The sequence below is a fragment of the Suricata suricatta genome, chromosome 17 (assembly GCF_006229205.1).
Source record: "Suricata suricatta isolate VVHF042 chromosome 17, meerkat_22Aug2017_6uvM2_HiC, whole genome shotgun sequence".
In the NCBI taxonomy this organism is placed as follows: domain Eukaryota; kingdom Metazoa; phylum Chordata; class Mammalia; order Carnivora; family Herpestidae; genus Suricata; species Suricata suricatta.
Genome location: NC_043716.1, coordinates 57,218,945 through 57,237,583, shown reverse-complemented (window position 1 = coordinate 57,237,583; position 18,639 = coordinate 57,218,945). Strand labels below are relative to the sequence as shown.

The 18,639-nt window shown below is 62.2% G+C and overlaps 1 protein-coding gene across 1 annotated transcript in view; it reads left to right on the top strand.

Moving 5' to 3' along the window:
• Positions 1–18,493, top strand: part of CCDC40 (coiled-coil domain containing 40) — a 36,996-nt gene extending 18,503 nt beyond the window's left edge. The window contains exons 11-20 of the mRNA XM_029927318.1: positions 2,656–2,899; positions 2,985–3,167; positions 6,692–6,937; positions 7,688–7,901; positions 9,004–9,173; positions 9,280–9,371; positions 11,286–11,406; positions 15,305–15,493; positions 16,456–16,614; positions 17,606–18,493. Of these exons, the coding sequence (XP_029783178.1) occupies positions 2,656–2,899; positions 2,985–3,167; positions 6,692–6,937; positions 7,688–7,901; positions 9,004–9,173; positions 9,280–9,371; positions 11,286–11,406; positions 15,305–15,493; positions 16,456–16,614; positions 17,606–17,854 (1,867 nt within the window). The 3' untranslated portion in view covers positions 17,855–18,493. The remainder of the gene's footprint in view (positions 1–2,655; positions 2,900–2,984; positions 3,168–6,691; positions 6,938–7,687; positions 7,902–9,003; positions 9,174–9,279; positions 9,372–11,285; positions 11,407–15,304; positions 15,494–16,455; positions 16,615–17,605) is intronic.
• Positions 18,494–18,639: the final 146 nt, after the last annotated feature.

Here is an 18,639-nt window from a genome sequence, read left to right as displayed (position 1 = left end):
CAGGACAAGGGCGCAGGGTGAGACGCGGGGTTCAGGGCGGGGGTGGGGCACAGGGCTAGACGCGGGGTTCAGGACAGGGGCTGGAGGGAGCAGGGTGAGACGCGGGCTCAGGGCGGGGGTGGGGGGCAGGGCCAGATGCGGGGTTCAGGAAGGGGGCAGGGCGAGACCCCGGGTTCAGAGCAAGGCAACATAGCACATGATCTCACGCGCCTTTCCCGTGTGGCGGGCGCGTTCGCCTTGGCTGGTGTGGCCCGCAGCCCCTTGCAGGGGGTCTGTCTCCACCCGGATTCACCGGAAGAGGAGGAAGCAATGGAAGGCTGAGCTGTGGGAGCTGGACGTGGGCGCAGCCGTGGCCACAGGGACGGCCACGAATAATTGAGGCCACAGCGCAGAGACACAGTGCGTCCCATTAAACCTGTGTCCCCTGAGGGCGCCTGAGTGACTCAGTTTCGTGTCTGAGCCTCGGTCTCAGCTCAGGTCTGATCTCAGGAGTCGGGAGTTCAGCCATGTTGGGCTCTGCACTGGGTAGGGGGCCTGCTTGAAGAAGAGAAAATGTGCTCCCCACGAAGGGGCGTGGCGGGGCCTTTCGGGGCCGGTCTCCAGGCACACTGTGCCCCGCGCGCCCCTCACACTAAGGGAGGCCAATGACCGGCTCTCCCGGGGCTGACCCAACACCCCATCGGTCTGGACCCAGCAGCCCTGGGTGAAGCCCCATGTGACCTCCAGACCAGACATGTCCCCACCGCCCTGACACTTAAAAGACCGCAACAAGGGGCGCCTGGGCGGCTCAGTTGTCCGACTTCGGCTAAGTGTGCGACTTCTAAGTGTGCGACTCCGACTCAGGTCATGATCTCACGGTTCACGAGTTCGAGCCCCACGTCGGGCTCTGTGCTGACAGCTCGGAGCCTGGAACTGCTTTGGATTCTGTGTCTCCCTCTGTCTCTGCTCCTCCCCTGCTTGTGCTCTGTCTCTGTCTCAAAAATAAATTAACCAAAAAAAAATTTTTTTATAAAGACCACGACGAACCACTGAATCTTTGCAATGCCAGTGACAAAGTCGCGTCAAACGTGGGTCCGGGCCGCAGGTGAACAATCTTCTGGGACTGGGGTCCGCACTGGAAGTCCCCTCCTGGGGGGGGGGGGGCACGGGAGAGCTTACAGTCCCTGGGGGCCTGCTGGCAGCCCTGCCTTACTTCTCAATGGGACCTGCGAGGGGCGCCTGGCACAGAGCCCCTCACCCAGGGTGTTGAGGTGGAGCTAAGGTGCCCCCGACTCCGCAGCAGCTCCCCTGGTGACCCTTGAACGGATCGGGTCGACGTGGGGCCGGTTCTAGGCTCCGGGTATTTCTATCGGTTATCTGTTCGTCTAAGAAGTTCTTAAAGTGTGTTTTTTAACAATAAGTCGTACCGAGGATCAGTGATCCCATCATAGGAAATTTGCAGAGAAAAGGGCTTCCAGGAGTGCTGTCTGTTCCTTCTGGCGACAATGACAACTTACTGGCGTCTCTTCTCAGAGCACGTGACTTTCCGCGTGTTCAGGCTTCTGTCACGCAGTTTGTGACGGTGCCTTTTTTTAAATTGGATGTCTTCTTTTTATTGTCAGATGTTAGACATTTTTATAAATGGGCTGCTGCTTCCTAAAAAAGAAAACGAGTAGGCTTTCCATTTTAAGTCGGGTTTGTGGAAGCTGATTTCTGCGCACATTTCTCCCATGGAAGCGTTCTCCCTCCTCAGTGCACAGTCTTGCGAGTTTGGCAAATGGACAGAGGCCGGTATCCCCGCAGCCTCCCGGATTCAGCGCCCTTGACCCCCTCCCCCAGCGGACGCCGACCTGCCTTCTGTCCTCTACGGCCCGTCATCCCCCGGTGTCCGTGAAGGGCTGTGCAGATCTGCGGATCTGACCTCTGGCACACCGCGCGGTGCTTCTGCGCTCCGCCCCCAGCCAGGAGGCTGCGAGATCAGTAGTTTGTGCCTCGTTTTCCCCGATGGCCCACTGCTGGGCTCCTCGGCTCCCCCGCGACGGGCTGCCCACTGTTTGCGGCGTGGGGACGTCGTGGGAAAAGCCCCTGTGACGTCTTGGTGTGGACGTGCGTTTACCTTTCTCCTGCGTGAACACCCAGGCGCGGGATTGCTGGTCGGCGCGTGTCTGTATGACAAACTGCCGCTGTCTCATCCAGTTTGGGTCGGTCCGTTTTCCGTTCCCTCCGGCCGTGGGCCAGAGTCCCGGTCCCTCCCCGTTCTCACCGACACGCGGTATTGTGATTGTAGCCATTACGTTAGTAGGTGAGTGGGGCTTCGCCCGGAGTTCACAGCCGCACCTCCCTGATGACTGGAGACGGTGAGGCCCCTCTTCTGTCGCTTACTTGCCGCCCATGTGCCTTCTTTGGATGAAACTGGAATAGCACACGGCCTTTCCGAGCCGGCTGTCGGGACTAGCGAGACCAGGCCCCACCTCCCGCCTCCTGGCCTCTTGGCCTTAGAAGAGTCTTAGCCTTAAACTCAAAGCGGGCAGTGGCTCTGTGACTCTATTAGGGAACAGTGGTCAGGTCTAGCTGCTATTCAGAGTTGGTTTCCCAGCGGGGGGGGGGGCCCACGAGTGGGCACAACCACACGCTCGGCCCTCCGACGCCCCGGCTCCGCTCTCTCCATCCCCGCAGCGAGTGCCAGCACCAGGTCACGGCCATCGGCGGCGAGATCGAGGCCTACAAGAAGTCCATCACGAAGGAGGAGGAGAGGAATGAGAAGCTGGCCAGCATCCTGCACCGCACAGAGACGGAGGCCGGCCTGACGCAGAGGCTGACCGCCCAGTGCCTGGCCAAGCAGGAGGCCCTGCAGAACCTGTTCAACAGCTACCAGCTGGTGCTCCAGGACACGGAGGAGGCGCTGGGCAAGGCCCACGCGGTAGGACGCTCTGGGCAAGGCCCTCCCCACAGGGCCCGCCCCCGCAGCCCCCCCAACAGCGCCACCCCTGCATCTTCCTTTCCAGGAGTACCTGACCACCACGGGCGAACTGCAGACCGTCCACCAGGCCATCCAGCTGGAGCTGGAGCAGAAGAAGAGTCTGGACGCCTCCGTCGTGGAGAAGCTGCAGGAGCACATGACCTCCAACAAGATGACCAAGTACTTCAACAAGATGATCCTGATGCTCCAGAAAAAAAAGACCAACCTGGTAGGCCACCGCTCACGGGGCCGGGCGGCGGGCGGGGGCGGGGCAGAGCACACAGACCCCCCACAGAGGAAGCAGGGCGAGCAAGGGGCCCTCGGCGTGTCTATTCACTGTTCACTTTGTTCTAGTTCTAAAAGCATCTTTATTGTAGAAAACCTAGAAATAATCCCACCGTCCAGAGATGACCTCTCCTAGCATTTTGGTGTGTTTCCTTTTCGCACTGCTAAACGCACACGCTCACACCCACACATGCAGCCAAATATGTGCACACACAGAGACACACGCACACACACCTGCTGGAAACATCCCCAGGCCCACCTGAGCCAGCACCCCGGCACAGGCGCACTCGTGTATGCACACGCATGTGCACACGCCTCACACGACATGGGATTCTTCCGGTTTTGAGTCTGTTCTAATCTCTTACCATTAATTTTACTGAGACACGATGCAGAGAGACAGGTGTGCAGACAAGAAGAAGTGTAGGACTCCGCTAATTTTCTCACCGTGTCTATACAGTTTTATTTAACTTCCTGGCCACGTGCAACATAACATTTTCCGTGAAATATTCTTTTTTTTTTGAAATATTCTTTAAAAACCTCCATTTTCCTTCCTGCGTAACACTTCCTCGTACAAACGTGCAGGTTTTGAGTGTTATAAACAAGTCAGCACTGAATGCGCTCGCCCCACAGCTTTGTCCGCACTTCTGAGGACAGAGCGCGATGGCAGAGACCCCGGTTGAAGGGTTGAAGGGTAGGGGTGCTGTGAGCGGGTGACGGGCCTCCAGAGCCGCTGCCCTGCCAGGCTTGGCCGTCCTGGCCCGGGCCCCCCTCCAGCAAGACCCCTCTCTCGCTCCAGGGTCTTGTTTCACTCTGCGCGCTGTGGCCACGGGTCCCTACGTCCTTCAAAAAGCAACTCATTGCTTGAATCATTTCTTCTTTGCCGCTTCCCGTGGTGTGACCCCCTCTGGCGACCCAGCCCCCGCCCTGTTGGGCCCCCGAGGACCCCACGGAGGCTGCCGCAGCCTGCAGCAGGCCTAGGGCACGTCTCGGCAGACGGCCCGCCCCACGGCCCCCACTCGCGTCTCAGGAGCAGCGGGGGCCTGCTCAGCCTGCCTGGCTCCCCAGTCCCACCAGAAGCTTCCGTCTGAGGGGCAGGAGACATGGGGGGCATGGGCCTTTCCCAGCCTTAGGCTCAGAGCATGAGTCCTGCCCCGCCTGCTCCTGGCCTCTGCCTTCCTGTCTCCTCATGTGAGAAACCGACAGGTGTCAGAGAATTAAACCCCACCATTCATTACAATGAGCGCAAGGGGGCCTGGGGGCCAGAGGCTCTGCCCCTGAGTGATTGCTACGGGCCAGGAGGAGGCCCAGCAGAGACAAAGGTGACCCGTGCCCAGCTGCTGGGGCTCGCCTGTCCTTCCGGGAGCCTGGCCGGCAGCTGGGCACCCACCCTCCCAGACACCGGGGGGAGGGCAGCTTGCTCCTGGCCTGGTTACACGAAAGAAGTGGGGAGGTGGGGCTGCAACCAAGACCGGGCTCAGCGGGGTGTCCGCGGGAGGTCCTGTCTGATGCTGGGGGCACCCCACTCATACTTCCTCTGGGAAGTGGGGGCTGGGAGCAAAACGAGGGGCTGGGAGAAGCCAAGGGGGACCGTGTGTGGAGTAGCCTGCCAGCCTTGGAGGGAGGATGCAGGCCCCCCCCTCCCCCCAGCCTTAGCCACCCATGCGGGTGGTACCTGTGCTACCACCGGTGACCAGCAGAGGGCAGTAGAGGGTCTCGCTCCCTCCACTGCCCATTATGACTGCCCAAGAGATACAAGTCTAGCTCTTGAAAGGGGGCGTTTTTTCCAAACTGTGAGAAAGCCTCCTGGGATCTGGAGCTGGGGTCCAGAGGGAGGACAGGCACGGGTCAGCCATGGGTCTACAAGTCAGTTCGGGAGTAGGAGGGGCCAGGGCGGTCTCCACAAGAGCAAACAGTCCAGGAGCGGAGCTGGGGAGTCCAGGGAGCCTGGCTCGTCCGGCTGATGGCCAGAAGGACACTTAGGAACGGGAATCCCACAGGGCTGCAAGCTCGGGGGCAGAGAGGGAGGTGGGAGCCCCTGTGAAGACCAGGCCACCGCAGATGGTCTTGGCAAAGAGAGAGACGGGGGCTTAGCCAGAGCTCAGAGGACGGGAGGGCTCAGGAACATTTCCACAGGGACCTGGGTGACCATAGTGCTGGGCAGGCTCTGGCTTTAAATTTTAAATAAAAAAAATTTGTTTTTTAATTTTTGAGAGACAGAGAGAGACAGTGCGAGCAGGGTAGGGTCAGAGAGAGAGAGGGAGATACACACTCCGAAGCAGGCTCCAGGCTCTGAGCTGTCAGCACAGGGCCTGACGCAGGGCTTGAACCCATGAACCATGAGATCATGACCTGAGCCGAAGCCAGACGCTTAACCGACTGAGTCACCCAGGCGCCCCCCTGGCTTTAATGGTGTCCTGCCGAGTCACCCACGTGGCCGGTCAGAGTACGCACTTGAGACAGAGCCCGCCAGGGTCATGGGTGAGCAGTGAGGTGGCCTCGGGAGGACAGGGAGTCTGCAGGAGCCGGGGGCTGGGAGAGAGCTGAGGATTTACGTGGCAGGAGCTGGTGGGCGCGGCCACAGCCCAGGGAAAGGACCCCGTTTCCAAAGGGAGGCTGGGCGGCCAGGCTGCTGGTGTAAATACCCTTATATAAGCCTACGCCACCGGAGAGATGGAGTGAGTCCCTCCTGAGAGCCAACAGAGGAGGCAGGGGGCTGGCCAAGACCTTCAGGACAGCAGGTGCGCCCTGCATGCAGGGCCCTGGGCTGCTCAGCCATGGGCTGCAGCTCCTGACCCCGCAACCCAGGGTTGGCCAGAGCCCAGGGTCAGGAGCCTCTGGCTGGGTGGCAGATGACACCACGTTAAGGTACCTTCTTTCCATGACTGTGTCCAGCTTTTCAGCAAAATCTAGGGATGCTTGTCCCATCGGATACGAATGAGGAGTCACTGCTGTGCTTGCGCAGCATTACTTAGAATAGGAACCCAGTGCTGGACTGCATGCCCAAGACCTAGACCAGCTCCTGGGCACTGAATCCACAGCTGCGGGACGGAGGAAGAAATGCTGCTGACCAGGACTTGCTGCCCATGTTATGAGTACAATGGGAGTGTCATGCAGCCATGAAAAGTAACATGAGGCTGGGGCGCCCGGGGGGCTCAGTCAGTTGAGCGTCCAACTTCATCTAAAGTCATGATCTCCCGGTTCGTGAGTCCGAGCCCCGCGTCGGGCTCCGTGCTGACGGCTCAGAGCCCGGAGCCTGCTTCGGATTCTGTGTCCCCCTCTCTTTCTGCCCCTCCCCTGCTTGTGCAGGTTTTGGGTTTGGGGTAAGGAAGGGGTTTGTATGTGAAGATTGGCAGGAAGGACGGGCTCGCCGTGGGGCAGGTGTTCAGGGAGATGACAGTCCGACCAGCTCCTGGCACCTCCCTCCTCCCCCGGGAAAACGTCCTGACACTCTTCTTTCTGCCATTCCAGGTGACCCACCACTCCAAAATTGACGGCAGCATCGCTCAGACCACCATGGACATCACAAACACCAACTGTAGGCTGGACATGCATCAGAAGACGCTGGCCGAGCTGGACAAGGAGGTGAAAAAAGTCAGCGACCTCATCACCAACAGCAAGAATGAGATCTCCAGGCGCACGATCCTGATCGAGAGAAAGCAGGGCCTCATCAACTTTCTCAACAAGAAGCTGGAGCAGACGGTCTCCGAGCTGGGGGTAAGCCCTCGGGGCCGGGCGAGGCCCCTGCTGGGGTCTGTGCCGTCACGTCGCACAGCCACGTCCTTCCCGCCGCGTTTACGGGCGAAACCGCAGATGCGCACGGAATGACGCGCGTCCCCCGCCGTCGGCGAGCCCGCTCCCGTCACCGGCCAGACAGCAGGTGTTTCAGCTGCGCCGACGCCCCTCACCCTGCCGTCCTGGCCGGAGTGCAGGCGATCAGTGAATGGAGACACACAATAAAACCCGATTCACGGCCCCTGAGGTGGGAACGCCGTGTAACTTGCACTTGGCACATTTTCTTCCTTCCCGTCGTACAAAGACGGTGGGTGGACCGGCGCGCCACGTGGTCTGATGAGTTTGGGGCTAGAAGCGGCCCTGACCCGGGGCCCTGACCCGGCTTCCAGTCCGGGGAGTAAGACGGGCGGCTGGCGACCCCGAACACCAGGCCGGCCTCTCAAGGCTGCCACCCACGCGGGTCCCGAGAGACCACAGACCCCGACCCGTGGGAGTCTGCTGGTAACAGACAACTTGCAAAGCCGCTTTGGGGAACGCAGTCCCCCGCCTGCCCTTGGCCCCACGAGGCTGTGACGTGGCCTCCCTGTGTGTTGGGGCCCGGTGCCCCGGGGTAAATGCCCCGACGTCATCCTACGGATGCGTGATCTCCGGGGTCCCAGCCCCTCCTCGGCCCGCCCGGAAAGCAGCCCTCTGGAAACGGGCTCACTTTGCCTTTTTGTGACTCGCCCGCAGGGAGAGGAGGTGGGGCCCCTGGAGCTCGAGATCAAGCGGCTGACGAAGCTGATCGAAGAGCACAGCGGCCGGGTGGCGGAGGCCCAGGTGGCCTGGCTGCGGCTGCAGCAGGAGATGGTCCAGGTCACCCAGGAGCGGGAGGGGCAGCTGGCGTCCCTGGGCATGCTGGAGAAGGAGGTCCATATCCTGGAGCAGAAGAAACTCCGCATAGAAAGTGAGCGCTGGCGTCCAGGGAGTCCTGCGGCTCGGCTCCGGGGAGGGGGTGCCGCCTCGAGTCCTCGCCCCGCCCCCGGCCCCTGGCCCGCACGGTGGGAGTGTCCAGAAAATCTGCTGCATCTGTCAAGTTCACAGACCAAAGGGGGCTCCCGGGAATGCAGAAATGCAGCTCCTCAAGCTGGTCCTCTGCTCGGAGAGGGGGACACCTCATGCCCCGAACTCGGGGCTGCGGGACAGGGATCTTTCTTCCTCTCCAGCGGGACCTGGAAAACCCGCCCAGCAGAGGCTCCCAGACGGTGTAAAAACCGGGGGTCGCTAATGGGCCACAGTGTCCAGTAGGGGGGACGGCATCCTTCCTGGACGCCACCCACCCCCAGGCCCCCCGCTGAGGCACCCCGGTCCCACCTGGTCCCACCTGGTCCTGCCTGGTCTCTGGCCACGCACCCGGCCATGTGGCCCCACAGGAAACACTGCTAAGTGGTCCGGCGCTTGCTTGCTTGCTTGCTTGCTTTTCTTTCTTTTCTCCCTTCCTTTCTTTCTTTCTTCCTTTCTTCCTCTTTCTTTCTTTCTTTTCTTTCTTTTTTAAAAATATCTATTTTTGAGAAAGAGAGAGAGACAGAGCATGAGCAGGGGAGGGGCAGAGAGACAGGGAGACACAGAATCCAAAGTAGGCTCCAGGCTCTGAGCTGTCAGCACAGAACCCGACCCAGGGCTTGAACCCATGAACCCAGAGATCATGACCTGAGCCGAAGTTGGACGCTTAACCCACTGAGCCCCCTGGGGCCCATTTCTTCCCCAGGGCCCTGCTGCCTTCCCGGCCTGCTCGGGGGTCCAAACCCCAGTGTTGGAGATTAGGGGCCGTTGTTTCCCGCCCCTGAGCTGGGCGGGCTGGTGTCGGGCAGGGCCCACCTCTCCGGGAGACCCCGCAGCCCCAGCCAGGGCCCCAAGGTTATTCGAGGACAGGGGCACTCGCGTCCCCCCACCTGCTGGCCGTCCACACACAGGGTCGTTTCATTCCCTCCAAGGGCCAGGCCTGGCCAGGGCGGGGTGGGGGGCGGGGCCCTCTGGGAACATGACGACCCCGCGTCCCGCCGCCGTAGACAAGATCGAGCAGGAGAGGAAGGAGCAGCGGGAGCTCGAGCTGCACATGAAGGGCCTGGACCACGACCTGAAGAAGATCAGCGGGCTGCTGGGCAGGAGGCGGGGCAGCTCCGAGCAGCTGCAGCAGGACCACCTGGTGACCGAGAAGGAGTCCGTGCGCGCCCTGAAGGTCAGGGCCCCGAGCGCACGGGCTGGCGGGGGCGGGGGGGTGCGTGTGTGTGGGCCCCGGCGTCCCCAGCCCGCCGCACAGCCGGCCCCGCCCTGTCCCCACGCAGGCCTTGGAGAGGGAGACCATCGAGATGCAGGAGAGGCTGGACCAGCTGCAGGAGGAGAAGGCGGCCACACTGAACAACCTGGTGGAGGCGGAGTGAGTGTCCCCGCCCTGCAGCCCGCCTCCGCCTGCCTGGTCCTGGGGCCACCGCTGCGGGGGAAGGGCTGGTGTCAGCGCCCGGTTCCGGCCACCCGACCTCGCCCGCCCTTACCCGCCCTCGCCAAGCCGGTCATCAGGGGGAAGGAGAGAGGCTCTCTCTTTCGGATAAATGTTCCAAAGGTTGGATTATTATTGCACTGCCTGACTGTGCGCAGCTGTATGTAGAACAGTGTGTGCAGAGTGGACGGGAAATCCCGTGTAGCTCCAACACGCTTCCCTCACCGGGAAACCACCGGGTGCTTGTCTTACCTCCCCAGAGCGGGGGTGTTCTCTGTGCTGCCTTCGAAGCAGACTCCGGTATTTTCTGCAGACTGGCATTTGCAGGGGTGGGGTGGGCCGCTCCGCTAACCCCGCCCGGCCGTGGCTGAGCCCGGCTGAGCCCCCGCCCCTCCGGGCAGCTGTACCGGGGCGGCACCGGCTGGGGGCTCATAAACCACAGAGGCGCATCGCTCGCAGTCGTGGGGGCTGGAGGACCGAGGTCAAGGTGCCGGCTGGGAGGGGGAGGGCTGGGCTGGGCCGGACCCCCCGCCGTGCCCTGGAAGGTGCTCCCTGAGGTCTCTCCGGGAAGGGCACACATCCCACTGGTGAGGCTGCACCTCGGGACCGAAGCCCCTCCGGGGTGACACCCCCAGCCCCCGTCACGCTGGGCGTCGGGGGAGCCGTGAGGGACACAGGCCTCGGCACGGGTCTTCGCTGATTCTGCGTCCTTACCTTTTAGCCGAAGTGTAGTTCATGCGCGGTGTCCGTGCTCACCACCAGGCTGTGCCTTCCACCCGTCACTCCTCCGTTCCGAAATCTTTGCTAATATCCTCGCAGCTTCCAGGCCATTGGCCTGCGCAGGCTCTTCCTTCTTCCGGCAACTTCCGCCGCGTGCACGTCTCTGGGCTCCTCAACGTGCCTGCCCGCTCTCCCCGTCTCTCTTTACCCCCGCGGATTGTCTGTGTCTCGGGCTGGCAAACCCGGCCGTACGCGCTCTCCGCCCCTCGAGGCCCCCAGCCCTGCTTGGAGCCCCTGAGCCCCCGCGGACGGCCCGCAGCCCACGGGCGCCCGGTCAAGCTGTCGGTGGACGCCGCGACTTGAATTTTACGTCCTTTTTTCTGTACTCAGTCTTTGAAATGTCATGTGCTTTATACTCCCAGCACATCTCGATTCAGACTCAGCCAAGTCCAAGCGCCCTGTAGCCACGTGTGGCTGGGGCGCCATGTTCAGTGGGGCAGGAGAGGCCATGGCTGGCCGCTGGTCTGGCCGGGACAGGGTCTGTGCGTTTGGAGTCACGCTCGCCCCGCTTGGTCCCTAGCAAACCAGACGGGGGCCCCCGCCCCCACCCGGGGGGCCGGAAGGTGGACTCTCACCGCTGGGAAGGCAGGGGGTGCCTGGGAGGCCCAGCTGCCCCCCACCCCCACATCTTGGCGGAGGGAGAGGCTGCCCCTGCCCCGAGCACTGTGTGAGGAGCCTGGCTTCTGGGGCGCGGAGGTGGGGGGAGGAGGGCTGCAGAAGCCCACCCTCCCCGGGGCTGCCGTCCACACCCGGGGCGCCAGGGCCCCCTTCGTCCCGGGCCGGGGGGGGGGGCAGGAACTTGCAGGCGGGCTCAGGGCTTCATGTTGAGCTGCTGGTCCCAGAACAGGGGAGATTGCTTCTGGGTAACAGAGCCGCCAGGCCGAGTGGGAGCGAGACCGAGCCGGGTCCCAGGCACGGGGCCCCCTGCTCCAAGCCCACGCCCCAGACCTGCCTTCCACGCACCCACTGTGGGTCTCGAGCTGGGGCGAGCCCTTAGCGCCTGGGCTCACAGAAGCATCAGAAAGAAATCCCCGAATCTCGCCCTCTCTCACTCTGCCTCTCCCGCCTGTATAGACACCAGATTATGCTTTGGGAGAAAAAAATCCAGCTGGCAAAAGAGATGCGCGCGTCGGTGGATTCCGAGACCGGCCAGACGGAGATCCGAGCCATGAAGGCGGAGATCCACAGGATGAAGGTGGGTGGGCAGAGGGGCCTGGCCTCGTGGCGGGAGGGCCCACGGGATCCGCACGGGCCACCCTGGCCAGCGGCATGGATGCCCCCCCTCCCCGGCTCCGAGCACTGGCACCACCGGCTGCTTCCCGGCCGAGCTCCTGTCCACGGTGCGTCCACTTCCGGCCTTCCTGCACGGAGATAATCAGACACCAGCAGGCAGCCGGGCCGTGTGCCCGGTATTTCACGACACACTGCCGTAGCCTGGCCAGGAGGGGGCGCTCCTGCGTGCCGGTGGCGACCCCTGAATCTCACGACCCGCTGGTGAGATGCACCCCACTATGGATCAAAGGCGCGCAGAGAACACACCGTCTTCTCCCTCGGGGCTCACTGTTTCCCCGCTGTCTTCCTGACCTGGATTCCACACCTCACCAGAGGCTGGTGACTAAGCCACGGGCTGTCACTGAGCAGATTACACAGTAAGCGCCGGTGAAGAAAACAAATGTGGGTCACTTCTCGAGGCCGCGGTTAATCGGGGCCCCTCCGCTGTGCCGTCCAGGGACTTCTGACCACATGCATGTGCTCCTGGTACGTTTAAAACCCTCCACCTCACTGACTTTCCAACCACAGAAGCCGCACGTCGGCCGTGCAGGTCACGTGAGGAAGTACAGCTCCCTGCCTGCTACCGGCCGGTGCTTTTTCCTTAACAAAAATAGGATCCGTACGTACAACTCAGCAATTCATTATTATTTTTTAAATACTGCGGAAGGGCGCCTGGGCGGCTCAGTCGGTTGAGCGCCTGACTCTTGATTTCGGCTCAGGTCATGGCCCAGGGTCGCGGGTGGAGCCGTGTCGGGCTCTGCACTGAGCGTGAAACCTGCTCACGATTCGCTCTCTCCCTCCACCCCCTCCCCTGCACACGCATGCGCGCTCTCTCAAATAAGGCAAAGTTACGATAATCATGATGCGCACACTGACCCCGTCTTCAGCAGTTACAGAACGTCCTACGGATGTATCAGAACTTCTCGGAACATTCCGGGTTGATGAGAGTTCAGACTCTTCCCGGCCCCCCGTGGCTGCCTCGTCTCCATAAACAACCTTCCAAGGATACCCCTTCTCACGAGGGGGTGTTGGTTTTCTGTAGACTAGATTCCCAAGGTGGGATTCCAGGGTGAGAGTGTCTGCGTGCTGGACGAGACCCCCACAGGCCACTTTTCCAAAAGACACTTGAGCGGGGCCCTGGTGGCTCAGTCCGTTGAGCGTCTGACTTCAGCTCAGGTCACGATCTCACCGTCTGTGGGTTCAAGCCCCGCGTCGGGCTCTGGCTGACAGTGCCGAGCCTACTTCAGATCTTCTGTCTCCCTCTCTCTCTGCTCCTCCCCTTCTCACGCTCTCTCTCTCTCTCAAAAATGAATACACGTTAAAAAATTAAAAAACAAAAGACAAAAGGCAACCGAGGACGGCCGTGCCCCCACGGCCTCAGCCCGCGAGCCTTGTTCGTGAGTCCCCGTATCCGAGTGAGCTCGCCCTTCGTGGCCTACGGTCCTTCGAGTTGGGACAAAACCTACTGTCACCTAACCGCCTCCACCTGGTGACACGCAGCATTCCCAAGGCCCTTGCGCCCCCTGGGCCGAGCCTCCCGGGCCCCGTCCTGATGTCCCCAGAGCATCACAGAAGCGGGTCGTGCAGCGAGAGGTGTTTGGAGTGTGGCTGTGCTCACTGGCCACGATGCCTTCGGGACTCGTCACAGCAGCCGGGCTGCTCTCTGTGCGGTTCTGGTGGCCCAAGTCAGAAATCGTTGCTCGGCCAAAGGTCATGAAGATTTTTGTCTTGTGTTTTTTTCTAGAAGCTTCACATTTTCACGGTTTCCATTACGATTCATGATCTATTTTGGTTGGGTTTTTTTCCCCTGCCCTATTTGGAGGTAGTTTTTGTGTCGGGTGTGAGTTGTGGACCGAGGCTGGCTCCCGCTTCGGGATGTCCCGTCACGTCGGCCCCGCACACCGTGAGGACAGTCCTCACTGAGATCAGTTGACCGTGTTGGGTGTGGGTCTGTTTCTGGGCACTCAGCTGTGTCCCTCTGACCACGTGCCTGCCCCGTCCCCCGTCCGGCGAGGTCTACACCGCTGCAACCCACCGCTTATGTGAGTTTGTTTCGTCTGTGCAACATCTTTTCCCTCTCCTCAGCGTGTGGCTTCCCACAAGGCGGTGCGGGGACCGTGAGGGGCCTGCCCTCAGCCCGTGGAGGCTGGCTCACACGGCCCGGCATCTCACCACGGCTGCTTTCCAGCCCGTCTACACGGCGCGCCCCCTAGGCAGATTTCCGTCCTGGCTGACTTGTCGTCAACATCCGGTCTTTACCTGTTCGTTAGGTTGACGCCTGAGTGTTTCCAGTTTCCTGGTGCTAAAGTCAACGGTGCTTTTTCACTTTTGAATTTCCAGTTGCTCGCTGTTTGCAGAAGTGCAAGCCACGTTCGTCTACTACCTGTTCCCATGGTTTTGCTAAACTCACTGTTGGCCCGTCTCCATGACAGCCGACTAGCCGGCGCCTGCGGGGTGCCCTCCGGTGCCCGCACTGGCGTGGCCCACGGGGCGCCGAGCGGCCCTGTGTCCCTGCGCGTGTGTGTCTGCACTTCCTCGACTGCTTATTTCTTAGCAACTTTTAGGGGATTTTGCACGTCAGGGTAACTGACGCCTGTCTCGGACGCCTGCCCGCCCGCGGCCTGTGACTGTGAATGCTGTCAAACGCGTCAGTCTCATTTCCGAGTGGCTCCCGGGCTCCCTGCATCGCTCAAGATGGTCACCCCAGTGTGACGTCACACAAATGTGTCCCCGAGCCCTGCAAGCGTTTGCACATCTGCAGATCCCGAATCCACCTGGAACCAGTTCTGGGTCGTGGTGTGAACTTGGGGCCCATCCCTGTCCTCCCTCGGCCGGGGAGCGGGCAGCGCTGGGAGCCCTGGGTCATCTGGGCGCCGTCACTGAGCCAATGCCCCGCCGATGGCGGCCCCCACCTCTGTGCCGTCCCCATCCCGGGCTCCCTGCTCCGCTGCCACCATCATGTTCACAAGGCTGGTCCCAGAGCTTGTGGCTGCTGTCACTCGGGCCCGCCTTCACCCCACGTGGGCTAGGGTCCCCCCCACCAGCCTTAACCTGAGGGTTCCTCCCTGTCTTTTTTTTTTAATGTTTATCTATTTTTGAGAAAGAGAGAGAGACAGAGAGCGAGTGGGCAGACAGGGAGACAGAATCGGAAGCAGCTCCAGGCTCCGAGCTGTCAGCCCGGAGCTGACTCGGGGCTCGAACCCACACACTGTGAGATCGTGACCTGAGCCCAAGTCGGACGCTCACCCGCCTGAGCCACCAGGGGCCCGTTTATCGTTTTCTATTTTGAACCTGCTTCTCTGAATCAGAACTCATACACAGTAAGATATATTGTCTCAAACGTCCAGTTGGATGGGTTTAGCACAGGCCCCCGGTGATGCCCCCACGCCAAGTCCGAACACTCCTGCCCTTGGAGAAAACCCCGCATGGCCCTCACGGTCGGCCTCCCTGGTCACCGGGGCCCCAGCCCCGGTCCCACAGCCCCTTCACGTCACCCCCTTACAAAACCACGACTGAGAAATCCACCTCCGGCCCCTTTGCTGATCCGGAACCTCAGCCAGGCTGTAGGCCGTGCCCTCTGCCCGCTGTGCCCTCTGCCCGCCATGCCCTCCGCCCGCCAGCCGCCCTTGGCCCCGGCCCCTTCTAGATCCTCTGTGGCCTGTGCCTTCTCTACATGGCCCTGGAGATGGTCTGACCAGCTGGAGACGTCCCCAGTTGCCTCTGTCCCCAGGCACACCCCCCCTGGTCCCCACACCAGTCTGGGGCTCAGGCGACTCAGTGCGGACAGTGCTGACCGTGCCTTGTCTCCTCCCCGCCCCCAGATCCGGCACGGGCAGCTGCTGAAGCAGCAGGAGAAGATGATCCGAGACATGGAGCTGGCCGTCGGCCGAAGGGAGACCATCTGCACCCAGGCCGAGGGGCAGGGCAAGATGGACAAGAAGTCGCTCACCTGGACAGACTTCCAGCGCAGGCAGGCGGAGCTGCGGCGCAAGATCAGGGACGTTCACAAGGTAGGGGCCGCGTGCTCACGTGATGCCGGTGCTGGCCTCGGAGTCTGGACCAGCGTCCAGCCGGGCGCTCTCCGAGGGGCTCAGGCACAGCCGGACAGCCGTGTGCCTCGGCTGCCTCGCCTGTGAAATGGGCACCCATGTGGTGGGGTCGTCCAGAGGATTGCATGGACAGTGTTGGAATAGCCCCCGTGGGCCTAAGTCCTGTATAAGGACAGAGTAGCCAAAAATGACAGGCTGGACCCAACTGCTCACTTGGAAGTTACTGGAGGCGGCGGAGTGGTCTTTGCTCAGTCCCTCTTGGCCGGTCCTCTCTGCCATGCCAGTCATTCGTGCTGCCCGTCCCTCTCCACGCCTGGGGTCCGCGCGGCCACATCTGCCATGCCCGCCCAGACCCCCGCCTAGCTCCAGGAACAGGTGCTCGGTACCCAAGACCTCCTGCCACACACCACGCCCAGCAAGGCCTCGAGCGTTTGTGCCCAGAATGGCCGCTTTCCCATCCCTGCCGGCGCATCCCAGGTTCTCCCCTGGCCCAGCCAGACCCTGAGAGTCACCCGCCACCTCCACTTCATTCATCCACCAGCTGCTTCCCTGGGGACTGCCTCCAGCCGCCCAACCTCCTGCGTCCCACCCCTGCCGTTGGCCTCCCCCCTCACAGCCCGCAGGGCCTTAGCTCCCGCTCCTGGCCCCTGTGCCCTTGCAGACAGACCTGCTCCAGGAAGGGCCCTAGAACTGCCCAGGCCCCCCCCATTTCTCTGCTTGAGCCATGCCCGCCTTGGGGGGCACTCTGCAGCGTGGGCTCGCCCGGGCCCTGGCGTCTCACGGGGACTCGCCGCTCCAGGTCCTGACCCTGACTCTCTCTGCTTCCTCATGGGAATGCTCCCCAGATTGTATCCTTCCTGCCTGACTCTGGCCACTAAATGACCAGGAGACAGGGTCCCAGCATGGTCCCGCGCATCTCCTAGGCCACCGAGGACTGCACCAAAGTCATCTTGGAACTGGAAGAAACTCAAAAGCACGTGAGCAACTCCCTGCTGGAGAAGCAAGAGCGGCTGTCAGAGATGCAGTCCGGCACTGACGCGCTGGAGGCCGACCTGGGCCGGCTCCTGGCCCTCAAGCAGCAGGTAGGCGCGTCCCCCCGAGCCAGCAGGGCCCCAGCAACCCAGGCGGGGGGTCTGCCCCTCGCCGCAGCCACTCCGCTGTCCTCGGGGCACGCCTGCTCCCGACCCGCTGGCCCAGCACGGCCGCGCTGCCGCCCGTCTGCCATCCCTCGTCTCACCTTCTCTAGTCCTCTAACGACATCGCACACCCGCTACGGCCAGGCGGTGCCCTGGGCGCTACGGCTGCGGACCAGGACGGAGAACGATCCCCTGCCCCCCGATGTCACATCCGGGGGCAGAGGAACAGATGATAAACAAAATGAATGAGAATTAGGTGGTGGCCAATACTCTGGAGAAAAAATAAAGCCGAGAAAGGGCCTGGGGGTGGGATGAGGGGTAGAGTCGGGAGGGGTGGTCTGAGAAACACTGGAGTCCAGACCTGAAGGCAGCAAGGGGGTGAGCTGCCGCTAGGTCACGCAGGGCAGGAGACCGCTCTGGGGGCAGCCAGAGGCCGGCAGGCTGGACCTCGAGGGCACAGAGGCCCCGCCCAGGGCTGTGAAAGTCCAGGGAGCAGCTGATCATGACCTCGGGCTCTTCTCAGGGAGACAGGAGGACGGGAGGGTTGGGGGCTGACGGGTGGCTCAGGTTTTAGCAGCAGCACTCTGGTTCTGATGTTGAGTGTGGGATGGAGAGGTCAAGTGTGGACACGGGAGGCCTGCTTGAGATGACTCATGGACCTGGGCAGGAGCTGCTGGAGTCCGAGTATGTCAGCTGCCCCAGTGGGCTCTCCCGCTAGACGGGATGTGGTGTGAGCAGAAGACAGGGGCCGGGTCAGTGTGCTGGGTCCAAGCCCCATCAGCCCAGACGGGGGGCTAGGGAAGAGTGTCCCCTGTGGGGCAGGCTCGGTGCGCGTCAGCCTCTCCTCCTCCTCCTCCTCGAGCCCCGACCTCCTGCGGGGGCAGCGGGTGTCCTACTCCCAGTGCACATAACCTGATGCGGGCTCCCTTGTCCCAAGAACCTCTCGGAGCTGGTGGCCCTGCAGACGCGCGCCAAGCACCTCCAGGCAGCGAAGGACGGCAGGTACGTGCTCCTGTTCCGCTCCAAGCAGTCGCTGCTGGCGGAGCGTGCGCGCCTGGACAACCGACTGGCCGTCATCAGCACCATCCTCGACCGTGTGAAGAGTGAGTACCCCCAGTTCCAGGAGGCCCTGCTCAAGGTCAGCCAGATGATCGCCAGCAAGCTGGAGCCACCTGGGTCCTCCTAGAGAGCAGCGGGAGCCCCGCCTTCCACCCGCTCCCGTGGAAGAGACCGGAGTTTTGTGTATTATCAGGGACTTGGAACGTTTGTGTCACTGAAAGGCACGTCCGCCCTCAGGGCCCTTTAAGATGACTAGCAGGCCAGCATGCGTGATTCTTTCAGCCACCAGCAATTTCCACTAATGCCACCCCCAGTTTCCGGTGGTATTTCGGGGGCGGGGGTGTCTCCCACCCTGCGCTGGACTCATGGTCCAATCAGCGCTTGGGTTCGGGGAGGCTCTCGCCCCTGCCCTTGACAGTGGCCCAAGGGGCTGCGCTGCCTGCTCACCGAGCCCCGCCCCACCGCCTCGCTCGCTTGTGGTCCAGGGCGCGGGGTGCAGCGGGAGAGCATGGGTGGGGCGGGCGCCTCCCCCAGGACACCCCAGCCCTGAGCCTCCCCAGCTGTTCCCGCGCAGCCCCCACCCCTCGCCCGGCCCCCACTGAGGGCTGCAGTGCCTCGGGGTGCAGCGGGAGCACCCTGTTCCCCACACCCGGGGTCTCGGGCACCTGCCACCTTGCGGGTTCTCTGCGGTATCCTTAAAGGGCCCACAAAACAATTTCACTTTCCAACTTTTCAGCAAAAAATAAAACTTTTTCTGAATACGGGAGAAAGGCGTATTTCTCCAAGAGCGCGTCGGAACCCGCCCTGCCCTGCCCGCGCCGCACCCTCGCCCCGCCCGGCCCCCCCAAGGCGCCCTGTCTCCTTGCGCAACAGCAGCTTTTATGGGTGCGATGACGCTTTCCCTTCCAGAAC